This window comes from Falco rusticolus, chromosome 1 (assembly GCF_015220075.1).
Source record: "Falco rusticolus isolate bFalRus1 chromosome 1, bFalRus1.pri, whole genome shotgun sequence".
In the NCBI taxonomy this organism is placed as follows: Eukaryota; Metazoa; Chordata; class Aves; order Falconiformes; family Falconidae; genus Falco; species Falco rusticolus.
The window spans coordinates 27,075,104-27,099,193 of NC_051187.1; the positions used below are offsets into that span (position 1 = coordinate 27,075,104).

Below are 24,090 nucleotides of genomic sequence, written 5' to 3' on the forward strand. Positions count from 1 at the left end.
CTACATGCTTAGCACATCCTCCCAACAGCTGACAACAGCCATCAGGAGACCCAGCTTTGCATGACTACAAGTAATCCTGGCTGAGCATGTAGCACCAACCATAAATTCTTGCTCCAGCCTTTACTGTGGACCCTCAGGTCTCTTGTTCTTAGACACATCTCTCAAAACACACTGGGGCTATGGAGAGAAAGGAGTAGCTTCCAAATCCATCCTTCTCCCTGACACAGATGGGAAAGTGCCCAGGCAGCGGGAGTCGGGTCCATGGCTTAGCCATGCGGTGTGGGAGATGTGGCTCTTCACCCAACAAAGAAATCGTCATTTCAGGAGTGCACCCACCTCGTCAGGCTCCATGGGAATGATGGTGCACAAAGCAAAAATGAACGGATGCACATACTTCATATACATGTAATAGGTGGCAACTGCATCAGACACCGAATAGGTGGCCAGGGTCTGTTGGGGAAGGGTATGAGGCAAATTAATCCCAATCACACGTGATGGAGTAGCTCAATGACAATCTTTCATTGCTTCCTGCTAGACACGATTGTTATCGGCAGGAAGAAGGGAAAGGTGCATTTCTACATATCCTAGGTAGTAACGAATAATCTGTTTGCTTCAGAGGACATCCTGCTCTAGCTCTAATTACACCATGATACATCAGCTTTGTATGAGAAGAAATGGGGAGGATAAGCTCATGGCACATACACCGCTCATATGGGAATCAGGAGGCTGCTCCAGCAGAAATCCCCTGCCCACGACACCTTGAGTGCTAAACCTATTCCTTGTCCCTCCAGCAAATCATGGCTCTTTGTGACATTTCCAATTTAGGTGGTGCCTGCCACTTTGCCTTGATGTAAATAAATACAGAAAATACACAGCTCAATGCCAGTGCTAGAAACACTTCAAAGAAATCCCTTTCTCCCCACAAGCTTAACTGCTTCTAAGGCATTGGCAATCGGGGAGGCAGGCAGTTAATTTCGCAAAACCCACTGCATTAAGCAAAAACATTTTGTAACACTTTAACAATGCAATCATATTGCAGTTGCTCTAGGCTTGCTTTCCAATTGCTCAGAGGAGATACAGCACTTGGAGGGAATACCTGAGGCTCCTCCATAGCCATCCGGCACATCTCTTCAGGGTCCAGCTCCACTGGATCGTAACCCAGTTTTGCTTTAGCTGCTGCTTTCAGGTTGTGACTTCCCACTGGGAGGTAACTGTCTCTCTTCACCCACCTGGACAGAACCATGAAAATACCAGTTCATGCAAAGAAACCAGCCCTGCCCTTCAAAAAGGGGTTCAGGCTTGCAAACAGGACCTCAGTTGCAAAAGGGACCTCTCACCAAGGACAGCCGAGAGCTGAGCATCCAAGCACAGATGAGTAAGAGGCTGCTCAGCTTCAGATATCCTACATTTCTACCAATGCACTTAAATCCCAACCAGGACAAACCCCGCTATCCGTACCATCATCACTGCTCAGAATTACCACATTCCAGCTCCCTCACTGGCTCTAAGTTAAACATTTAGCCACTGGAGGAGACACTACCAGGACTGCAAGGACAGCCAGCCACTCTCCAAAGTCCAGACACTGCTCCAGTGGAGGAAACCCACATAAACCCCCCAACTTCTCTCTGCCCCATGCACCCAGAAAGTGTCTTTCCTCTTCTAGCTGTAGTGGGGGCTGGGTTAGGATATAGTCCTTTCCCTACTCCAATGGCTTGATCTTATCCCACCCTTTTTCCACTCCCCCAAACCTGACCTCAAACACCCAAGGACAGCCACCAGCAGGCTACAGGGAGAGAGTCAGCCCTGACAGCCCTTCACAGGGAAGGCTTAGCAGCTTCTGCAGTACGTACAGTGCCAAGGGAAAGTAGGACATGAAATGGACTATCACACCAGCCTAGGGAGGTGTGAAACATGAAGGCTTCCAACAAGGCAGGAGGACCGTATTCAAATACAAGTGCAGGTATTTTATACAAATTCAAGAAATAAAGACACAGTTATAGAGTAGAGGAGCAGCATTTGGTACCTTAGACAGTCCATGTGGATACACTGGGATGCTTTGTACTCTCCCTGGCTGTCCTTCTGAAACCCAATTTCCTGATACATATTAATTCCATGAGCTGCTGCTCTTGATTCTACAAAGGGCCTGGGGAAAGAGGCAGCATGAAAAGAAGGAACAGAACAGCCATTTCCCTTCACCTCCAACAACGGTTTCGCAACTGCTTTGCTAGAAACTATCTAAAGAATTTTTCTTGTGATTTATCCGTGCCATCTGGCCACTGACAAAACTTCCTGCAGGACAGAATTGCAGCATGACCCAAGAAGCAAAGCTGCTTGCTTACATCCTGCACCAGGAGGTAGAGGCACATGGTCGCTCTCCCCTCACCTCCCCAAGGCTTGCCTGCACCCCCCTCCCCAAAATCCTCCGGGTCTCTTTTGACCCTCTCCCTGCTCTCCCAAGGCTGGGGTCATCTGTTACACCAACATTGCCACCTCAACAAGGGTTTAAGGCAGCCCAGCCAAGCAGATGGGATGCTACAGAAGCTCATATTTCCAAGCCAATGACCACAGGATTTTGTGAGGTGCTCAAACTGACTAGACAGGTGGTATGGATCATACATCATCACCACTGTGTGAACTATGGAAGGATGTTGAGGCTGGTCCCTGACCCTGCCCCACAGCTCAGATGACACCTTGCCAGCTTAGTTTTCATTCTGATCTTACCAGTCAAAGAGTCTCCGTTGTATGTGACAATGATGGTGGGCTTGGTCTCCTGGACATGTTCAAACCACCTCTGGATTAAATGAGCCTAGGTTGAAACAGAAGAGTGGAAGAAATACATATATAAAGTAACTTCATCTCCTCCACAGACAGGTCATGGATACCATACAGTTTACTCCACCCTTCCCCTTTCCTCCACACCTAGCCCAAGCCTGACCTTTATCACCCTTATTACCAGAAAAAGAAAGCATGACCAGCCCTGCCAGACCCACTGTGTTTCCCAGCAAGGGAGCCTACCAAATGATTTGTTCTCTTTGGCCAACAAGAGCCCCAGGCAAGTAAAAGTCTGCTGGGCAGAACTTACTTACTTCATCTGGTTCATTAAAGACACAAAATGGACCCTCATACTCTGGCTTGGGAGTAAACTCAAAGTCTTCAATATCCTCCGAGACGATCTCCCTGTTTGTGATCAGGTAGCCCTAGGGAGGTGACAAGGAGGCAGTTAGGAGGACTTGGCTTGCAGGCAACCCGAAAATGCTGTCCAAACAATGGGACATTTTCCTCTTGAAAGCCAGAGCTCTGTCAAGGGGGAAGAACTGTTTGGGAGTCATCTGCTGAACCATTGCTGACCATTGGCTAAGGAGGCCATGGGGAGACAACACAGGACATGACTGTCCCTGTGGTCTCCAGGTTACAACTGCTCCCTCAGAGGAACACCAGCAACCTGAACTGGTATCACAAAACTAATTATCTTATGCATCATTCAGACTTTAATTTCATTTCCACAGCCACACACCAAGCACTGGCAGCAAGGCAAACCTGGAGCAAGCTGGGGTGGAGGTGAAACACTGGCCTGCTCCCCAGCTTTGCTGCTGGCTGCAGCGTGGAGGAAACCACTCTGCTCTCCCTTACCTGCCCATCAACCATGTAGGAGATCATCATGATCTGGTCTGTCTCTGCATCAGGAAACTTCAAAGGGAGTTTGGTAGTTTCAATGTCAAAGGCGAGAACAACAGGATCCTGAGCAGGACCAAATCCATTAGAAAATATTCTAAAGATGACTTGACTGTAAAGAGCAATTCCCATCAAGCCAGTGCTAGGCCTAGCAAGCAAACCTGTCTTCTAGACATGTCATTTGTCTTCTTTATCAACCCCTAAATCACTACTCAAGCCCAGAAACAAAGCTTTCCCCCTGCGCACCACAGTGACTCCAGCAGCACATCGGAAACCAGACACAGCAGCCGTGCACCTGGTCAGACCAATGCCTGCCTGACCAATGCTCACCGGTCGCTCCACAAGGTCATCTCGGCAGGTGATTTCAGGGGGGTAAGTGCTGCCCCGGTATCGCACGTTGTACCAGTGAGCCTGTCAAGAGATGAGGGCGGGCAGTGCCTGACTGTGGGGCCAGCTCCTCGCATCGCTTTGGCTGCTAGGGACAGTCCTGCATGAATTAAATGCAGCCCAGAAGAAAGGCTCAAACTGCAGTGGTGCATCAATCATTTAACTTTTCTGCATGTCATTAACTGAGGAGAAGGCCCAGCAGTACAGGACTAAGCTTTACACATGAACTTATTGTCACCAATGCCTTTACAAAGATCCTGGAAAGAAAACATTTCCAACCTGCCTGCACTTCAGGAGTAGAGCAGCAGGAAAGTGAAGCTCTTTCAGCTTCCCTATTCCTTACTCACCACGTGGATCTTCAGGTCAATGGAGACACGAACGTGGTAGGGTACATCATACTCCCGCATATCCACAATGTTGTCCATCTGGGTGGCAACCTTTCTGGAGATCCCCTCCTCATCTGTGCTCAGGCTGCCTCCGCTCAGAGCGCTGCAAGGAGCAGAGCGAGGCAGCTGCCTTACTGGAGCACACATCTTCACATGCTTGGCTGCGAGGGACAGCCATGTGGCACCGGTGACACCCAGCAGCAGGAGTCAGTGACAGGAGAGAACAGGAAACTGTTCCCCACCATGCAATCACACCCTGCTTGCAGAGGTGTCCCCGGAACAGACAGCAGACGCAGTCCTGTCACTCCCACCTCAATTCACCTTTTCTCATGTTTGTGAGCTGTGTCTGCTCAGATGCACAGCCAGACAAACCCCTGGGTGATTGTGTAGTGAATCGTTCTGCCAGCACTAGATTTATAAGTAAGGTAATGAGTCTAAGCACAACAAGGCAACCTGGGAAGCACTTTGAACAGGGATGGCATGCCTTCCAGGTGAGCAAGGAGTGCTTGTCGCTCAATTCTTCTTCCTCAAGTTTCAGCTGAAATCAGACTGCACGGCCAGGAAACCAGAGGGGCAAATTTTTCATGTGTATGTTCTGGTTGACTTCAAAAACAAAGTTGTTTTTTTTTTTCATATCTGCAACTGTGTTTCCAATCTTGTAAACAAGTGCCTGGCTTTTATTCAATAGAAAATGTTGTTGGGGTTTTTTCCACTTTAGTTACAGCTAGAAGGTTGCCCGGTGCCTCTCGGTATCCCTTCTCAGGGACAGGGCATCTGTTCGACGACCGGAAGGGCAGAGGTACCACCACAGCACATCACATCCCAGAGGCTCTTGGGCCTCTTGATGTGCAGCACTGAGCTAGAAGAACCATCTCAGAGATGGGTGGCAGAGAGGCATAGCTGGGGTCAGACCTCAAGCAGGACAACGCCTCTCTGAGGACAGCTAAGAAACAGTTAAGGGAATCCAATTATTAACACAAAGGACTGACCAGTCACCCTAAGCAGAGCTCCCACCTTGACAGCATGGCCACGTAGACATCGCTCGCCTGGTCTCGCTCTCTGTTTTTCCTCACAGCAGGAGAGATCTCTTTCCGCACTTTCACCAAGTCATCCACTGTGTAGAAGGACAGCTTGATGTAGTTCCTCTTCAGGCCCACCAAATGGTTTGGCTGCAAAGCAGCAAGACACCAGCTCAGGGAAGATGAGTACTGAGGGATGGTCAGCATAAGGGGGGTGGGGAAGGCAGATTAGACTGATGCAGGTGCAAGAACTGGCCAAAAAAAGGTGCCAGTGGGTGGGAGAGTCAAGCACCAAGAAGAGACCCTGGTGGGCATGTCAGGGAAGAATTCAAGAGCTGCACAGCAAGGGCCCAGCCAGCCCTGCTGCCCATGCAGGCAGGCCCACAAGCAGGATTCAACCCAGGGAAGAGAAGTCAAGAATGAGCATCCTCCTCTTCCCACAGTACCCTCTCCTCCTCCAATCATTAATTCCTGCAAATAAACTTCTTGAACACACAGTGAAACAGCTGATGTGCTCAAGGAAAGTAATTACTACCAATCAGCAACTAGCCTTAATTAACCCATTTCTGATAAGCACCACAAACAGCACTAAGAGGCTGAAGTCAAGCATGGTTTCCCTTCACTAGTCAGTCCCTTCCTACTTCAGGTCCAAAACAAAACCCCCACTACTCAAGAGCACAAAGGGCAGAGTAATACCGACCAGGTCCAAGTCTTCTTTGGGGATGGTTTCCAGCTTTGCAATCTTTCCTTGGAACTTCTTGGAGAGGAAGGAGGACACTTCTCGCTCACAGCCCTGATGAGAGACAGAGGCTGAGCAGCATGGCTCTGTCTCTCAAAAGACTATGGTCCCAAAGCAGTTTGCCCAGGTCCTGAGCTCCCCAGCGACCTGCTTGCCCTGTACCCTGGAGACCTCAGCCCTCCCAGGGTCCCCTCCTCACCTTCCGGGTGGCGATGTAGAAGTAGGGCTTGTAGGGCAGGGCCACCTAGGAAACAGCAGATGGGTGATGGTGGCGGGTCCACTCGTGGGACCCTCTGCCCCACCCAGCCTCCCCAGGGACCCACCTTGAAGCGGCTCCCATCCTCCTGGATGAAGTAGTAGTCCACAGCACTCACTGACCGCCGGTCCTCGTCCAGCACCTCTGTCTGCCCATAGACACCATGGACTCAGTGGAGTTCCTCCTGCGAGACCTCTCAGGCCTCCCCCGTCCCTCCGTGGGCCTCCCCCGTCCCTCCGTGGGCCTCCCCCGTCCCTCCGTGGGCCCCCCCCGTCCCTCCGTGGGCCCCCCCCGTCCCTCGTGGGACTCCCTTCCCCCCGTGGGACTCGACTCCCCTCCCCCGGGCCCCCCGTGGGACGGCCCCCTCCACCGTGGGACTCCATTCCGTCGGATGCCCGCCCCCCCGGTCCGCACCGGGTGCATGTTGATAAGCCATCCCGTCCGCTCGCCGGGCTCCGCTGGCCGCTCGAAACCGAACAGCGCGTCCAGCCGGTCCGTGCGCTGCGATCGCTCTAGGCGCTTGAGAGCGGACAGCGCGGGTCCATCGTCCCTGCCGGCCGCCGCGCCTTCAGCCCCCTCCGCCGGCTCCCGGCGCCCCCACCGCGCTGCCCCGGGGTGCCCGCTGCCGCCGCCCCGCGCCATCCCGCCCGCCCCGCACAGCGTTTCCCGCGCTGCGCTCCGTTCCCGCGAGAGCGCAGCCACCCCGCCCCGCGGCGGGAGCGCAAATCAGAGAGCGGCCCCACCGGCACCTCCCGCCAATGCCGCGTGCAGCGCCCCGCCCCCCGGTGCCGCCCGCTGCGGGGCTGCGGCGGAGGGTGGGCGCCCCTTGCTCCCGCGGCGGAGCTGCCGCCCCTTGGTCGGCGAAGGTCCCTCCCGCCCCCGAGAGGCGGAGGAGCCGCCCAGGGGACCGGGCGTACACGCCGAGACGCCGGGAGCCCTGCCCGGCGCGGGACTCCGGGGCCTGCCCAGGCCGGGGCGTGCGGCTGCCTCCTTCGACTCCGCGGAGCCGGCCCGCAGCGGGGCACGGGTCCTCGGGACACGCGCGTGGACACAGCGACACGGGACACAGACGTGGGACGCATCGACACCGGGGACACCGATGCAGGACACAGAGACATGGGACACGGAGATGGGACACACACAGGATGCACAGACGCGGCATGCACAGGGATGGGACACAGACGCAGGACACACAGACGGGACACACAGACACAGGTCACAGACGGGGGACTCGGACACGGGACATACGCAGGACACACAGACGGGACTCAGCTGGCTACAGGCAAGGTGCTGCCGTCATCAGCACCCATGCGCAGGACCCAAATCACACACCGGCCCCAGCCCCTCCTCCTCCGGGGTGGCAGGGGCGGGGGAGGTCACTGGTGCTGGCACACACACGCTCGCGGTTCACAAGCACGTGTGCTCTCGGGTCCCCTGAGCGCCAGCGTGGCCCCTCTGTCTCCCCGGCACCCCTGCCTGGACCCCAGCCCCACCCCGTGGGTCCTTCACTCAGCAGCTGGTCCAGCTCCAATTTTGCTGGTGAATACACAGGCACACCCCACCCCCACGGTTTTGGGAGATACTCTTGCCCCCCCGCCAGACACGCAGGCTGTGACACAGGGTCCAGCTCCTGCTACGCAGAGCCCCTCCTTCACCTCGCACTGGTGTGTCCCCCCAGTACCTAGATTTGGGGACACCATCCCCACCCCATGACTGGAGGTTAAAGACCCCGCTTACTCCAGTAGCTGCACTGGGACACCACTCACTCCAGGCAGTGACACCAGGTCCCCTGAATCAGACCCAGGTCTCACCAGCAGTTGGCTCTTGGCCCTTGCAGCACACCCTCGCACTGGGCAGAGTGAGGCAAGGCAGACAAATAGTTTAAAAAAACATTTAATAAGAAAATATAAAAAGATAGGACAGACTGTGGTGATCAGGCACAGGGCCCAGCCAACCAGCCCTGGTTTATACCTGAGTGGCCCCCTTTGTACCACTTTCTGCCTCCCCTTGTTTTGTTCCTCCTGCTTCCCCTTCCCATGCCCACAGGTCCTTTCCTGCACCCCTCCCAGCCCATGTCCAGGGTCTCCCTGGATCATACACTCAGCAGCTGGGAAGCCCAGGCAGATCATCCTGGAAGGGCCAGCCCCAGTGTGGTTTCTGGATAGCCAAGGAATTAGTGTGAGTGGTGATGTCTGGTCCCCTTCACTGCCTCCCTTGTCATCTGCTGGTCAGGTCTGTGTCCCTGCATGGTCTTGTTCCCAGCTTCCTCCTTTTCATACTATCCCTAGTTGCACTGAAGAGCGTCAACCCTTAACGGGGCAGAGACACACTCTTATAGCATTATTCAGCAGCGATGTGCTCCAGGTTCAAGAGGAGGAATAAATATAAAGCAATACTTAAGACAGCAGTGTCATGGAGCATACGGTGAGGACCGCTTCACTCAACGCTCCCTGGAAGCTCCTTTGTGTTGCTGTTTCCACTTAGGCAAGTCTGAATTGCACTTGAGCTTGACCAAAAAAACCCTCTTAGATACTGGACACCAGAGCAGACTGCTGCTGCCCTGACTGGCGTGTTCAACAGCAGGAGGATGCCATCAGTGAAGGCATCTACATGATCCAGAAAGGAAGTGACTTTATGGATGCAAAGAATAGGATATAAAAATAATCTGCTGATTTTCTTTTGGAAGTAAAGGGGCTGTCATTGAGTTGGAGTTTCCCTGAAGATGCATGAACCTTTATTTAGTATCTGTGCTCTTTTTTGTGTCTTCTTTGGGAGGAGCTCCTTCACACAGCTGCTGCTGCTGGAGTCAGGATGTTTGTTTGCTCCTTCAGTGAGTTTTAGTCATTTGGGTAAATGAGACTGCAGAACGAGGGGAAGGTTTAATGTTAATATGGGTTCACATCAACATCTCTGGCTTGCTGTGGCTGGCACATGAGAAGAAGCCTTTGCAGACAGCTCTGCCTGGTAAAGCAGCTCCTCTCTTCCAGCTGTGAGAGGTGCCCGTGGACACTGAGGACAGGGAGGCTGAGCTGGAGGGATCTGTTGCGATGGGAGCTCCTCTGCTAGCAGCTGCATGGAGCTTCTGGAGAGGCAGAGGCCCTGTCTCATGGAAGTAGACAGGTCCAAGGTGTTGGCACTGGACCAGGAATCAAAGTGTCTTGTTCCAGCAGCTTCTCACCAGTCTCTGGCATGACACTGGTTGTCCAGTGCTGGCAGCTGAGTCAGCCAAGGAAGGCAGGCTTGAGACCGGACAGTTCAGACAGCTTATCGCTGCTTTGCACTGTGGATTTTGCCTTGAAAAGTGAGGATCCATACGCTGTTAAACCTGACTGCCCTTCTGTTGCTCCCGTAAGCTGAGAAATGGGAGCAAAAGCGGCCTGCCTTCCCAGGCCTAGTTGGACTTCTCCAGGTCTGCAATGAGGTATGGGTCTTTCTTCTGGAGGATACAGTAGAGCTGTTCCTGGGCCTCCAGCCCTTTCTTCTCAATAAGCTCCAGCAAAACCTGGTTCCTCCTTTGATGCGTAACTTGACTTTGCACCTCCTCTTCTTCTTCACTGTTGATGACGTTTACATCCCGTAAGTGTAGCAGAATGGTAGACAGCTGGCTCATCCTGGAGCAAAGCTCAGTCTTGTACTTCTTCATGAAGGCTGTGCCTAGCCGATACCAAACTCATGTTGCTGTGCTGCACATGGCCAGGCAGCCACAGCTGAGTGCCACGCTGCAGGATGTGGCATCCTAAGACAGTGGACACCATGGCTGTACACCCTGCCCCACAGCCACGTGTCTCCATTCCTCCACCAAGAAGGATGGGCACCCACTGCACCGGTGGTGGGAGCACTGGAGGCACAGCAAGGAAGGGGGCGGGAGCTGAGGGAGGTGAGGTAGGTGGCAGCTCCCATCAGCTGCCAGCAACTGTCCCCAGCTGGATTCCTACAGTGTCTGGGCATGAAGTTACTGTGCTTCCCCTGGCCCTGCAAGGTGAGGAGCTCCTAACTCAGAGCACAAGGTTGCTCAAGGCTCTGAAATCTCACAGGACTGCCAAGCAGTTTGTAAAGAAACAGAGCCCAGAAAGGCAGCCAATGCCAGCGGGGCACTGAGCAAGCTGCAGGTCAGTGCAGTGGGCAGCGCTGCTTGGCTTCTCCTCCCAAACCTCCACCCAGTCCTCCTACACAAGGCTGAAGTGGGCACACAGACAGGCATCTCCTTGTAGAATCACAGCATGGCTTGGGTTGGAAGGGACCTTTAAAGATCTCCTAGTCCAACCCCCAGCCATGGGCAGGGACATCTTTCACCAGACCAGGTTGCTCCAAGCCCCATCCAGCCTGGCCTTGAATGTGTCCAGGGATGGGGCACCCACAGCTTCCCTGGGCAACCCGATCCAGCATCTTACCACTCTCAGTGTAAAAGATTTCTTCCTTATGCCCGACCTAAACCTGCCCTCTTTCAGTTTAAAACCATTGTCCCTTGCCCTGCCCTTGCTCTTGTCTGCCACCCTACTCTCCTGGTGCTCTTGGGCAGATTGTAGGCCAATGTGGTGACTGCATGCATGGCCAGCAAAAAGAAGTAACACTGAAATGTCCAAATTTGTGTCTATCTGAGCCTATCTGCCTCAACCTGTGACTTAGCTGCCTGGGTGTCCTCTTGGATCTGGCCTTTCATTAGTAAGATGTGATGCAAGAGGTAATGATGAAGTGTTGTGGCCATGGAGAAATTAGGCTGGGAGAATACCTGTAGAACTGCTGGGCAGCATGTTGTTGTTACTGTATTTGAAGCAGGTGGAAAGCAAAGCCCCTTGGCCAGAAACTCCTGGAGTTGCTGTAAAGGTGGCCCTGCTGTCCCCTCTGCCAATGCCTGGTCGCAGGCTCCTTCCCAGGGACATCAGTCCCTTGGAAAATGCTCCCGTTCGGCACAGGGGCCATCAGCCGCCAGGCTGGCTGTATGGGATACAGCAGCTGTACCACCTGCTAGAACACTGATGAAATAGTGTTTGTGGACCATGAACTGTACTAGCTGCAGTCATTCTCTGTACCAACAGCATGTCTGTCCCCAAAGAAAGCAAACCAGTTTGGAAGGCCACCAGCACCATGCCACTTTACCCACCCACGTGGCACAGAGCATGCTGCCAGTAAGGGGGGAGCAAAAGTTTGAGGCTGCAGCTTTCAAGGCTTTTTGTCTAGAAACTATCATAAGGATGGGAAAAGAGGCTGATATCTGCTTTAAACCAGAGGCTGGTGAGCTCCAAAGAAATAGATTCAAACTCTAGGAATGCAGCTCTGAAACACTGTACTGACCTGAGAAGGTCTTGGAGACAGAGGCAGGAAGATTAATATCACCTGGAAGAGAGAGAGAGATCACTGAATATGCCGCCACTGAACTGACCGTGCCTAATCTTCCACGACACCTTCCTGAGGTGCCTAATTCTTCATGAAGCCTTTAGGTGTTCCTCCTGCTGTTCCTGCCCACCTGTGGAGAACTCAATAGAAGGTCCTGGGCTCTGCATGGCTGTAGGTGTTACTTTTAGGGGATGCTGCATTAGACTAACTATGAAGAGGTCTCAAGGCGTACTGAGCAGTACCATACCCTGTGCCTGTGAGATGCTGCTGCCTGCAGCTCCTCTGCCAAGCTTTCCCACAGCGGACCCCACCGGTGGGTGCTGCTGCCTGAAGTTAACAGTATGTGTGGTGGCTGCTGAGCTGGCCCAGCAGCAGCTGGGCAGAGAGGCGTGGAAGTGAGGTGCCTGCAGCTCTTGGAGCTGGGTGCACCTCTGTCCTCCCCGAGGACACGTGAACACGAGTCTTGGCACCCACCACTCCTAACCCTGCTCCTGCCTCCATCATCTGCTGTCCTGACTGAAGTTCTACATGGGACCCGAGCCAGCACAGCCAGCCCTAAAGCAGAATAGCTCTAAGCAATGGTTTCTCGCTGCCACAAGAGAGCAGTCCCCACACCATCAGCAGGCTTGCTGGGTGCCATGTTTGTGATGTTGCTGTGAGCAGAGACACGTGATGAGGGCACTCTGGTCCACCTGGCCTTGCCCTGATCCTGTATGCTCTGGGCGTTGTTTCACACACTGCTGTTGCACTTAGCAAATCTAGAAGAGTAGTGCTGGCTGGAACATGTAGGTTTTTAAGATGCTGATTTTCACTAACATTTTGGTATTCTCCTTACCTTGTCTGCATCACAGAGTGTTTGCACTAGCACATCCATGGGTGTTCATTACATTAACAGGCTTTTAAAAATAAGTTAGATTTCTATGCAAACATTAACCAAGAGAGCAGAGAGACACCAATAGTGCTGTCACGCTCTCTTAAACCCCAGCATCTGAAACTCTACATGAAATCTGAAGCTCCAGCCTACTGACATTGGGGTATCCTTTCAGATCCCTGTTCTTCAGTGGCCAGTTGCTGTACACCCATGGTTTGCTTTCCCTGCAGGACAGGTGGATGATGACCACAAAATGGGTGAGGTCTGCTTGAGTGGTGCACCTCTGCTTTTGCTAAGGTGAATGAGCACCTGTAGGGACCTGCTGGTCCTACCTGATCTCAGTGATGCCCTCCAGACCACAGCGCCATTGCGTGTGTCTGTCATAAAGAGTCCAATTTCCTCTGCCATGTTCCTGATGTAGATCTCAACAAAGAGCTGCTGCTCCTTTGGACTCTTGTAGCAAAACGGCAAGTGTGCCTGTAATGGTAAAGAAACAAGTTGAGCCTCTCACTGTGGGGAGCTGCGGTGAATTCACACACATCATCCTGTGTTTCTTGGCCTTACCAGCAAGAAAAAAAGGAAGACGTACGTCAGGACTCTGCTGTTCTGCCAATATCTCAAATTTTGGTTGGAAGGGACCTCTGGAGTGTCTTATCTGATGTAACTCTCAAAGACAGACCAATGTCAAGTCTAGATCTGCTCAGCCAGCACTTTATCTAGCTGTGTACTCAAAAGCTCAAAGAGCAGAGATTCACCACCTTCTAACCTCCTCTGATGGCTGCATCTCCACCAAGTGATAAAGTTTTTCCTAACATTCAGCCTTAAATTCCCAGGTTGCAACTTCACAGCTGTTACTGCTTTTGCCTGACACTGCCAAGAGCCTGGGTCTGTCATCTTCACAACTGCTCTTCAAGGCAGAGTGACCAGTTACCACTTGGTCAGTCCAGGAAGTGGGAAACCCAAACTCTACCTTGTGGCTCATGGGTTTAAGACTCTCTCGCAATTAACCTGAAGGCCCTGCCTGTCTGGGGCTGTGCTCAGCTCAGCAGAGGTTTGTAGCTGCAAGGGGGAGTGATGAATAAGCTGGAGGGAGGGATGCCTTTCAGAGGAACCTGGAAAGGCTGGAGAACTTAGCTGGCAGGAAGGTCATGCAATTTGGCAAAGGTAAATGTAGAGTCCTGTGTCTGGGATGGAATAGCCTCACACCAGACAAGAGCCTGAGCTCTGGGTGGACACAGAAAGCAGCTTCACAGGGAAGAACTGATGGGAGTCCTGGTGCGCATGCAAGTTGAACAGGAGTCAGTGGTGTGCCCTGGCAGCAAAGGCAGTCTGCATCCCCAGGCTGTATTAACAAGACCACAGCCAGCACAGTGACGTCAGGGATTCTTTCCCTCTGTTCAGTGCTTGTAAGACCACATTTGGGCACCAGCTCCAGTTTGGAGCTTCCCAGTACAAGAAAGACATGGACATCCTGGAGCAAGACCAGCTCCAGGCTGGAATGCATGATATGCAAGCAGAAGCAGAGGGAACTGGGTTTGTTCAACACAGAGAAAAGAAAGTCACGGGGAGGACTGATCACTGTCTCTAACTGTGTGAAGGGGGACTAAAGAAAAGACAGAGCCAGCCTCCCGGAGGTGCACAGTGATGTGACAAGAGGCAGCAGGCACAGGCAAACAGAGCACAGCAAGGGAAATTCCAATTAGATAACAGGGGAAAAAAAACACAAGGAAGGTGTTACAACACTGGACCAGAGACTCAGAGAGGCTGTAGTATCTTCATCCTGGGAGATATTCAACCTTGACTGGACATGGCCTTGAACACCTTGATCTAACTTCAAAACTCACATGCTTTGAGCAAAAGGTTGGACCAGAGACCTCCTGAGGTCCCATCCGACCTAAGTTTCTGATTCCCTTTTCATGGTGGAGTGCAGACCTATGAAAGGAGATTTTCATAACCAGCCATGAACATGCCATTGGACTGTCAATCAGCTGCTCTCAGGATGTCCCAAGTTTCTGTCTAAAAGAAGTAACCACAAGGACTAAATGGCCAAATCTTCCCAGATTTTCCCAGCCATTGCAGTCTGATTGCCAGAGGGCATGGTGCTCAAAGTCAGAAATCCTCAAATGGAGTTTCAACAGAGAAAGAAATCATGTCACATCCTCATGGCATAGAGAGAAAGTGTCTTTCCAGTTCTGCTGCTAAGCTAAAGGAAACTCACTGCAGAGGAGAGGAAGATGAAGGACTTGGGACCACACCTGAGTCAACACCTCTGAAATTTCTTCTTGATATGCAGCTGTGGTAAGTCCAACAAGTCCTACATCATGCTTTCTGCCCTAAGGGAAAACAAATGCAGCCCCTTTTGGGCTTTGGTGTGTGCTCCCTGCTCTTTCTGGGGATGCGTATTGTGAAATACCTTTGCCACTTGTAAACAGTACAGCTGCCTGCACCTCTGGCTCTGGGGCCTCATGAGACAGATTCTGGTAGCAGAATATGGCTGAAGACAGAGACTTCTATTTTCTATTTCACTTTAAAAAAACAAAAGGGAACAATCCCACTTACTTCAGGCATTATCACCACAAATTTTGTACTGATCACCTGGTAAACGCAGCCAAAGAACAGAGGGTTGAGTGGAGGAGGCTTGGGAATAAACTTTGAATTCCAATTCCTCTCTTGTTTTTCAATGGCCTGTAAACATCAAGCATTGTTTTTCAGGAAGGAAAAAAGAAAACAAAACAACCAGAGCTGTGAATTTGGGGTAGCCCTTGGAAAGTCAAGAAGAGAGTAGCCCAGTCAGAGCAGACTACTGGGTGTGCATCACAGGCAGTGCTGTGCCGCAGGGGCTGGCAGCTCCCGCTAGCGCAGGCAGGAGCCTACCGTGTGCAGACAGGAACGTGGGCAGCGTAAAGCACTGCCACTCTGAAAGAGGGTAAGGGCTTGCACACAACAGAGAGCCACTGGTGTGCAGCCACCTATTGTCATGCCTGGCAGTCACCAGCAAGTCCTACGTCTGCTCTGTGTGGCAGAGCAGCCCGTGCCATGGCTTCGCTCATGCTAGGACATGCAGTCCTGGACAAAAACACAGAGATTCCTGGAGGCATCCATTAAAGAGGATAGTGGAGGAGGCAGGAGCAAGGATGCTGTCCTGTGGTGGGAGATGGGGGACACAGGACCATATGTGAATCAGATGCTGGTGGCAGAAAAACTGGGAGGCATCTCTGCTTATCAAATACAGTCCCCGCTACTGCAGCCACCCTAGATATCCTTTTTTAACCCAGAAAAGCTCCCTCCGTCTTACCTGCTTCACAGAGTTGTCATCTGGGATCAGGTAGAGGTGAAGAGTCGTATTTGCAGCATTGAGCTGCTGAAAGATCAGCACCAAGGAGTGCATAGGGAGTGAATTTAAGTTTGAACGTAACTTCCTCCAAAGCACCCCAAGCAGTGAGAAGCTGGGATTCTCCAGGACTGCAGAGAAAGCGATCAGTCTGGTTGGTTTCTTCAGGGTCATCCTCTCAGATTCAAAATGGGCAATGGAGCATAGGCTGGTATTTACACCTTCTGCAAGAGACAGCAAAGGCACTGAGGTTCTGGTTAGTCGTCCTGGTACCACCTCAGGCTGCCTCCTCTTTAAGGCTTTAGCAGCAGAAAGAAGACATACGTCATACACAATGACATGCTCTGCTTTAAGTCCCATGTGTGTCCTGGGCTTTTGGGGTCTGGCAGGGAGTTGCAGGCCTTTGGCAATCTTCCTGCAGGCTCAGAAAACTTCGTATCTGGAGGTGACAGCTTGGGACCGTGAAAATTGTCAGACCGCACCCATGCAGCATCCTGTATACAAGCATCACACCACCACACACCAGGGAGGCAGATGGTTGCTGTGTGGTGATTCACTCCAGTTTTTGGTCACCAGAACAGCCCAAACATTCTGAGGTGACATCCCTAGGGATGACTGGGTCAGAGAGCTCTGCTGACAGCCAGTCACCTGGATTATCTCTGGAGCACACTTAGCTGTTAACCTGACAGATTAATATAATTACAACATTTGGTTTAGCACAGCGGTGTCAGTGAAGAGTGTGTAGAGCCACTTCTTGACTGACATGGCTGCTTGCTAGGCCCTGGGTGGGAGACGGAGCCATGGAACAAGAAGCATGCTCTGTTTTGGAAGAGGACATGGATTTGCCAGAAGAGTCCCTCAGCCAGCACACCCAGTGCCTGTGTCAGGGCCCCCCAGCACAGGGGACTGGGACTCCTCTGCACACTCTGCAGCCCAGCCATGGGTGCTGGTGCTCCTCCTCCACTCATTAACAGTGGTTCATTAAAAGCACTAGAGTGCAGAGAGCTCAGATCCAAGCCCTGTGACTCCTCATATTGCCTGAGTGAAAATGGACAATTTCATTCCACTTGCTGTTCTGCCTGGGCCAGCTCTGACCTGTTGCATCCCACCCCAGAGTGGTCCAGCCTGTGAGTGGGCACAGCCGGCCAGCTCCTGTCCCAGTGGAGCCAAGCAGAGACAGACATTGCCATCCACAGCTGCCATAGATGCAGCAGAGGGCTGAGAAACTCTCCAGGAGAGCCTGGGGGCTGATCTACAGCTGGATTGGGGTAGTGTATGGGGGTCGTCACAGTAGCTGGGAGGAGAGGGCAGGCAAGGAGGAGCTGGTGGTGTGGAGCAGGAGCGGGGGAAGGGACCACTGGAAAAGCTTGATAGAAAGTGAGAGAAGAATGAAGGATACCTTCAAGGCAAAACAGAGGAACACAAGGGAGTACAGAGGACCTCAGAGGGAAGGGAGAATTTGGCCCTGTCTGGAGACACATCTATAAGGAGCTGGATATGTCGCCAGGGTGGGGAGACCCAGGTCCCTGCAGCTGTTGTACCTGCCAGGCAGATGAAGTGGGGGAGATACACCGTCTGCACGACCCTGGGCTGCACCTCAATGTGGAAGAGGGGTCCAGCGGGCATCCATGTTTCCTGGTCAGCCTTGCTCAGGTGCTCAGTCCAGGTGTCATATCTGTAGGTGATGGTCACTTCTGAATTCACTTCAAAGCTGAGGCCCGTGATGGAGCACTGGAAGATGCCTGCACCAGGGAGGTAAGCTCTGCAGGTGGGAGAGAAGACAGGCTTATGCCACCTGAGACAGGGCTTTTGAAAGGTGCTCCCACTACCCGACAGCTCTTACCGGTACCCAGTGTGGAACTCGGAAAAGTCTTTGATTATCTCCGGCATCACTTTTGGAAGATTCTGCAACAAAAGTGTGGACAGTTTGGGACTGAATAGGGTGTTCTGCACTGGGTGCTGCTTGCAGGAGACACGCTGGGATTTACCATGAAGCACAGTGTAGCTTGGCATGGGAGTTTGGAGCCTCGCAAGCAGCAGCAGGGGATCAGTAGCAGCTGCCCGCTGCCCAGAATGCCATCACTCTCATCAGTGAAGAGGCCAGAAAAATCATTGACTGGCAGCTCCTCTGCCCTGGGATCCAAAACAAGCATTGGCCATGTCTGAGGCTCATGACCCCTTTTACATGGATCCCCATAGCAGTGCCCAAAAGTACCCTGCACACAGGCACAGCAAAGAGGACTGATTAAGTAGATGCCACTGGGGTGGGGAAGGCATCAGTTAGTCCATACATCCCCCAAGCATCTGTAGGAAAGATAACAGGTGGACACACAGCAGCTTGAGAGTCCCAAACTACATGTTGCACCTACTCAGTTTTAGGATTTATTTTGCAAGTGGGAATTCCAGATAGGAAAGTTTCCATTTCCTGAGGGAAAAAATGTTGTTGGCTGCTGACTTTCTTGTGAGTGAAGCCTGGTCTATCCCCCCTCTGCCATGGTGTATCAGCAGAGAGGACAATGGCCACAGGCAGATGAAATTCAGCAGCGAGAATAAAATGTGGGATGCAAGGAAGTGGAATTTGTCTTCCCACAAACTTGAAAACTGGGGCAGCCTGTGCTGAGTTAGCATAGCAAATGGGACCGGACTTTTCCAGAGGATGCAGAATTCCTGTGAATAACAGATTTTGAAGGCACATCCAACCTCCCAGGTGACAGCCAGGGTCAGTCCCAGGTATCCTGCTGTGCCATTTCCTTTGGGTGTGACAGTGCCCTGCCAGGACCGGCAAAGCCCTTACCTCTACCATGCAGCAGCAGAACTTTGCCGGCCGTGGTGAGGCCAGGTTCACGCAGCGATAGCTCTTCTGCAGAGGGAAACATAGGGGAAAGCACTCGCAAGTTGTATTTCTCTCCTCCAGCTGTGCTTGACTGCTGGAGTCAGGAGGAGGGGTCTTCTAAGAGCAGGAGCAATATCCCCGGCATCAAGTGTAGCACTGGCCCTGCTCCCCACTCCTGCAGGGGGGAAATAGGCTGGTGCAGGAGCTGTGCCTGCCAGACCTGCCGGCATGGTGGGATCCCCATCCTGGGACTGAGGGCAGTGTCGACCAGCTCCTACCACCCAGAGAGGTGCTGTAGTGGCAGCGGGCAATGTCAAGCCTGCCGTCCGCAGGGGGGTTGCAGACTGTGAGCCCACATGCTACAGCTGTGCTTTCCTCCCCAGCCCTGTGGTGCAGCGCTCCTTGCTCAGGCACCCCAGCCTCAGGCATTGTGTCTTGCAAGACCTCACCTCTGTGCTCCTCGAGGCCTCGTCTGTCAGAGGTTTGTGCAAGCCTACCGACAGCGCCTGTGGGGCTAAGCCTGTGACCAGAACAACAAGAAGACGTCATTTTTGCCTCATATTTGGGAGAAGAAGCCATCCTCAAACAGCCTTCACCCACCCTTCCTGACCACCTTAGCCACACTGGTCCCCTCATGTACCACTGCATGCTCCCACATCTACCACAACTTCCATGTTCTCCTCCACGAACTGTAGCTGGGACACGCTCACCACTATCCACTGAGCTGGGGTCCTACGCTCATCACTGTGCAGCTCCACCAGCCCTGATGCACCAGGTTGTCAGTGAGGACCAGGGCATGACCTTACCTGAAGATGCAGATGCATAGTCAACATACCCACCACCACCTCGCACTGCAACAGCAAGACAAAGCAGAGGAGACCTCAGGAGACAGGTCATGTCCAGAGGAGTATCCCAGCCTCTGCCCACCCTCTCCCTCTTCTTCACGCCTTTGCTGTGAAACCTTTTGTTGCTGGTTTGTGCCCACTCGCACTAAGCTGCCAGTGCCAGGAATCCCACCCAGCTGCCCATCCCAGGAAAGCAGCACACTGTGGGGCTGAGAACACACTCCCAGCTTCCACCTCTCCATCCCTCCCCACTGCCATGCAGAAAGCAGATTTCTTGCTCAGCTTCCAGGTCCAAAGTCCTTCCTTTCCCTCCTGCCTTCCTCCCACCTTCCAGTGCAAGTACACTCTGGTAGCTCCCAGGTGCACACACAGCTGCAGCTGCCTTGCCCCTTCCCTCCTGCCTGCGGTCCTGGCCAGGGGTCCTTCCTCAGGAGACACCCCAGTCTGCACCCACTCCCCGCTCTTCACCCACCTCCCCCAGGCCACCCTGCACTTACATCTTCTTATACAGAACAAAGAGCTGTTGGGTGTGATGTTATACTGTCGCAGGGTCATGTCATCCACCATAGGTTGGCCATTGTAAATCAGCCTCACTCCGTCGGGGGTCAGGGAGGAGTCCCATGCACTCAGCTTGGCCTTAAGCTCGTGCACACTGTCGTCCAGAGACACTGGCACTGCAAAAGATTTGCTATTCTGAATCCTAATTATGACGGAGAACTTGCCGGGGCTGTCAGCTGTGGGCTGCTGCTCAGCCATGGTGTCTCTTCCAGCTATTGCAGAAGATCTGAGTTCCGGGTCTGTCATTTCCTAAGAAACCGAAAGCTCTGGATGACGTCAGGGCTGGCCTGCTGTCAAAACATTTTCGTGCCTCAGCTAAGCACTCCTCCTCCTGCCCACAGCTCCTGCCTGCACCTGGCTTTCTTCCTTGCCTGCACTGGTCTTTCTGCCCTGCCTGCCTGGGCTTTTTTCCCTGCCTGCACCAGGCTTTCTCCCCTGGGCTGCTCCATTCGCACAACCTCCTTCCCTTGTTACCTCCTCTTTCCCCTTCTTTCCCACCCGGCTCCTCTTCCAGAATTTCCTTCCCCGGGGAAGGCGGGGAAAGGCAGGCTAGGGCTGTGCAGGCAAGGGCAGAGCTTTTTCCCAAGGGAATGGTGCAGCAGTGGCTTGGATCCAGCCTAGAAAGCAGGTCTGGGGGTGCCAGAGAGTCGCCTGCTGGGTTACAGGGTCATGCCAGTGCCTGTCCTTCACCTTCTCCCCAGCACATCCCTGCCCTCCCTTTCCTGCCAGCTCCGTGTGTGTCTGGGCTGGGCAGGACACAGCTCTGCCAGCCCCAGGCTGTGTGTGGGACCAGCCTGTCCCCGTTCCTGCAGTGCTGGTGGTGGTGGGGTTTAATTTGGGGGTGGTGAGAGGAGCACGGCTGCAGGTTGTTGTCTCCCTGATCCCTGCAGAGCTGGCAGGGAGCTGATGGCAGGCAATGTGGTGTGCAGCTGCCTGGCACTGCTGGCATGGCCCTGTCAGCCCCCCTCAGTGAGTACCGCACCACCCCCACTGCCCCCACCAGCAGCCCCAGGATGGCTGAGCACTCTGCCACGTGCCCCAGGGTCCCCAGGGCAGCCCAGGAACCAAGCAGGAGGGGCAGGACCTGGCAGCAACCTTAAGGGTTCCCTCTGCCTTGGCAGAGAGGGAACGAGGACATTTCAGCAGCTGACGCTGTGGTCCAGGCAGTGCTCAATGTAGGAGCGGTGTAAGGGTGATGGAGCCAGTGCCCAGAGCGCAAGGCTGCCCTCCAGGAGATGGCAATGATGGGGTCACACACTGCCCAACAGCTCTGTGGTATTTATGGGGAAGGGAGGGCCCACAGCCATCCCTCAGGACTCAGGCTGCCCACACACCCTGCCATTATGGGTCCCTGTTCTAGCCCAGTCACCCCATTGCAGTCATAGCCGCGTCTCCTGCTGTTCCTGGGGCAGTACAGCCCCACAGTGCTGCTGGTGTCTCACCGTCCCACCCCTGGGTGCAGTGAAACAGCCCCAAATCTTGTACGCCTGTAGTGTCAGGCAAGCCTGGCCGCCCATGGCTCACCAACAGAGCTCACTGTTGGGATAATTCCCTGCAAAGCAATTTAATGACTCCTTCCAAGGCCCAATCCTTGCTGTTTGCTTGGCAGCTGCGTGGGAGTGCTTTTCCACACCAGAGGTCAAAAATCCTGCATGCTGCGTAGGGAAACAGAGGTGGCCGTGGGCTGCCACAGGTCTCTGCTGCCAGCAGCAGTGAATCTTGTGGGATGAGCTCTGCACCATGCCCCAGCCAGGCACAGCACCAGGTGCGGAGATGCTCCTGCTCCACTGCCTGCAGACGTACCCAGACCTGATGTCCTTTCTCCTGCCTTAAAATGGAGGCAGCTCCACGAGGATGCACAGCTGCTGTTGCAAAGCTGTGGAGGCATGTGGCTCCCTGGAGCTCCTGCATCTGCAGGCTCCATCCGTGGGTAGTTTTTTTAACAGCAGTGAAACCCACAGCAGAACAGCCTAGTTCAGCCTCTTGTCTCGTTTGGAGCATGGAGCAAGGAACTAAAGCCACACATCGGAAGGCAGTGAACAACCTGGGCAACCTCAGGGGGTCTTACAGTCAGAGTGTAAGACAGCAGTGACCCAAGACAATCTCTGAGGGAGAAAAGACCTTCCTCTGTAGCCAGGGTGGTCTCAAAAGTCATAGAAGAAAAATAAAGGACGTAATTGGGGCACACAATAAGATAAGGCTCACAGAGGTGCAGACACTCTGCTGGAGAGAGATGATGGAGAAGGAAAATAATTTACTGGGGAGAACAGAAAGGTGCCAGGCAGGCAAGAGGAGGAAGAGATCCCTGCCTCCAAGGGGAGAGCAGAGGAGTGTAAAACCAAAGAAGGAAAATGTGAAACAAGTGATCTGGGAAAGGATGAGGCAGGTTATTTCCAAGAGGGCAGGGATGACCGCGGCTGCCGGCGGCGATGCGGTCCCTGCTTGACCAGGTGGGAGCAGAAACGCCTCTTTGGTGCCCGGGGCCACCATGGCCACCCACGCCACGTGTGCCCTAGCCGTGGGACGGGCCGGCGGGGACACCCGCGCTCCGCTGCCGCTGCCGGGCCCCGCCCCTCCGCTCCCCCGCCCCGCCCCTCCGTCCCCCCGTCGCCCCGCCCCGCCCCGCCCCGGGGCGGCCGCGCTCCCGCCCACCGCCCGCCCCTGCCGTTACAGCCCAGGTAAGCGGGGGGGGCTGCAGGGACCCGTCCCGGGGGTTGTCCGCGGGGGGGACGGAGCGGTGGTTGGAGCGGTCCCGGTGTGGGGCCGCTGCCCGTAGCTCTGCCCAGGACCGCATCCGCGCCTCCGGGCAGAGCGAGCCGCCGCTGCCCCCCGGCGTGGGGGTACCGGGGGTGCCGGGGGCGAGGGGCGCCGGAGCGGACCCGGAGGCTCGTCTGCAGCGGGAGCTGCCGGTAAGGCCGGGGCTGGGGGCGAGGGGGCCGTGGGCCGCCGCAGCGGCGCGGAAGCGCTGCTTGTTTTCGCATCTCTTGGGATGCAGCGATTGCTTAAGGATTCCGAGGGGGAAGAAAAAAAACCCCAGGGGCTGCGATTGCTGTAGGGGAACAGCCGCGTTTCTTCTGAACCTCCGGTTTTGGGGTCCCTGTCCCCCTCCCCCAGCGTGTATTCCAAGTTTGTTTGTCCCAGTTTTGGGGGACTGTCATCCCACCGGGGCAAACGGCCCCGGTTTCACAGCCCAGCAGCCGCGGGGGCTGGCAAGATGCCGGCAGCCCGAGCGGTTACAGTGCAGGTGCAGATCTGCCTTCGCGTGAGTGCGTGGGTAAACGGGATCAGCAAAAGTGTGGGTAACTGCACGGTCTCCTTTGAGAGGGAACATCCAATTCTGAGTGCAGTGAACAGAAGCTGAAATTCGGTGGTGGTGTTCTTTAGCTCTTAGTCTTGGAAAGCATTGCTGTGATAAACTTCTTTTGCACTGCGTGCAGCTTCCGTAGGGAACACGGTTTTCTCTTGTGCCGTCATGAACTGGCAGTGAGAACCAGCAAGAGGAGGACTTGGCTGCCCATAATAGAGCGAATGAGAATTAAAACTCGTTTGTGTTGTGAAATGTTTTGATTTTTGCAGTCTGCACCTGGGGTGAATTTTCAGCATTTGCACTTTTTATTGCCATAACTTTGAGATCTGAATAAAATCTCATGTTTAATTATTTCCAATCGAGCTTGCAGAGGACGTGTTTGGAGGGGTGGCAATGACAGTGCTGCTGGGTGAGCCTTTAACCCGGAGCCTGTGAACTGCTGAAGCAGCAGCCAGTAAAGCAATAGTGGCTAATTGTAGGCTGACAGTGTTCCTGCTGCGCTTCTTCGGGAGCTGGCGGGGCACGTTAAATGGCAGCTTTGTAGCTCTCTGT

General features: G+C 53.8%; 3 protein-coding genes across 7 annotated transcripts in view; 1 reads left to right on the plus strand and 2 right to left on the minus strand.

Annotated features, from left to right (window-relative positions):
* Positions 1-7,101, minus strand: part of POLE (DNA polymerase epsilon, catalytic subunit) — a 29,475-nt gene extending 22,374 nt beyond the window's left edge. The window contains 14 exon segments of the mRNA XM_037401466.1: positions 337-450; positions 1,097-1,229; positions 2,024-2,143; positions 2,722-2,731; positions 2,734-2,806; positions 3,087-3,197; positions 3,631-3,738; positions 4,003-4,083; positions 4,407-4,548; positions 5,460-5,614; positions 6,165-6,257; positions 6,403-6,447; positions 6,527-6,607; positions 6,874-7,101. Coding sequence (XP_037257363.1) covers positions 337-450; positions 1,097-1,229; positions 2,024-2,143; positions 2,722-2,731; positions 2,734-2,806; positions 3,087-3,197; positions 3,631-3,738; positions 4,003-4,083; positions 4,407-4,548; positions 5,460-5,614; positions 6,165-6,257; positions 6,403-6,447; positions 6,527-6,607; positions 6,874-7,101 — 1,494 coding nt within the window.
* Positions 7,102-8,336: 1,235 nt separating this feature from the next.
* Positions 8,337-20,699, minus strand: LOC119142369 (caspase recruitment domain-containing protein 8-like). Of its 2 annotated transcripts, none has more exons than XM_037375241.1 (11): positions 20,171-20,699; positions 19,635-19,679; positions 19,278-19,348; positions 18,790-18,855; positions 17,839-17,900; positions 17,537-17,757; positions 15,960-16,240; positions 15,224-15,349; positions 12,997-13,141; positions 11,752-11,793; positions 8,337-10,113 (listed from the first exon to the last, which is right to left on the minus strand). In XM_037375241.1, exons 1-11 carry the CDS (start codon positions 20,475-20,477, stop codon positions 9,851-9,853), a joined length of 1,629 nt encoding a protein of 542 aa, XP_037231138.1. In that variant the 5' UTR covers positions 20,478-20,699; the 3' UTR covers positions 8,337-9,850. The 2 variants fall into 2 exon arrangements, with proteins under 2 accessions (XP_037231138.1, XP_037231139.1); XM_037375242.1 differs by having other exon boundaries at positions 15,960-16,219; positions 20,171-20,628.
* Positions 20,700-22,922: 2,223 nt separating this feature from the next.
* Positions 22,923-24,090, plus strand: part of AIFM3 (apoptosis inducing factor mitochondria associated 3) — a 53,761-nt gene continuing 52,593 nt past the window's right edge. For all 4 annotated transcript variants that reach the window (XM_037375247.1, XM_037375248.1, XM_037375249.1 and 1 more), the window contains exon 1: positions 22,923-23,140. The gene's annotated coding sequence lies outside the window, so the exon portion shown is untranslated. The remainder of the gene's footprint in view (positions 23,141-24,090) is intronic.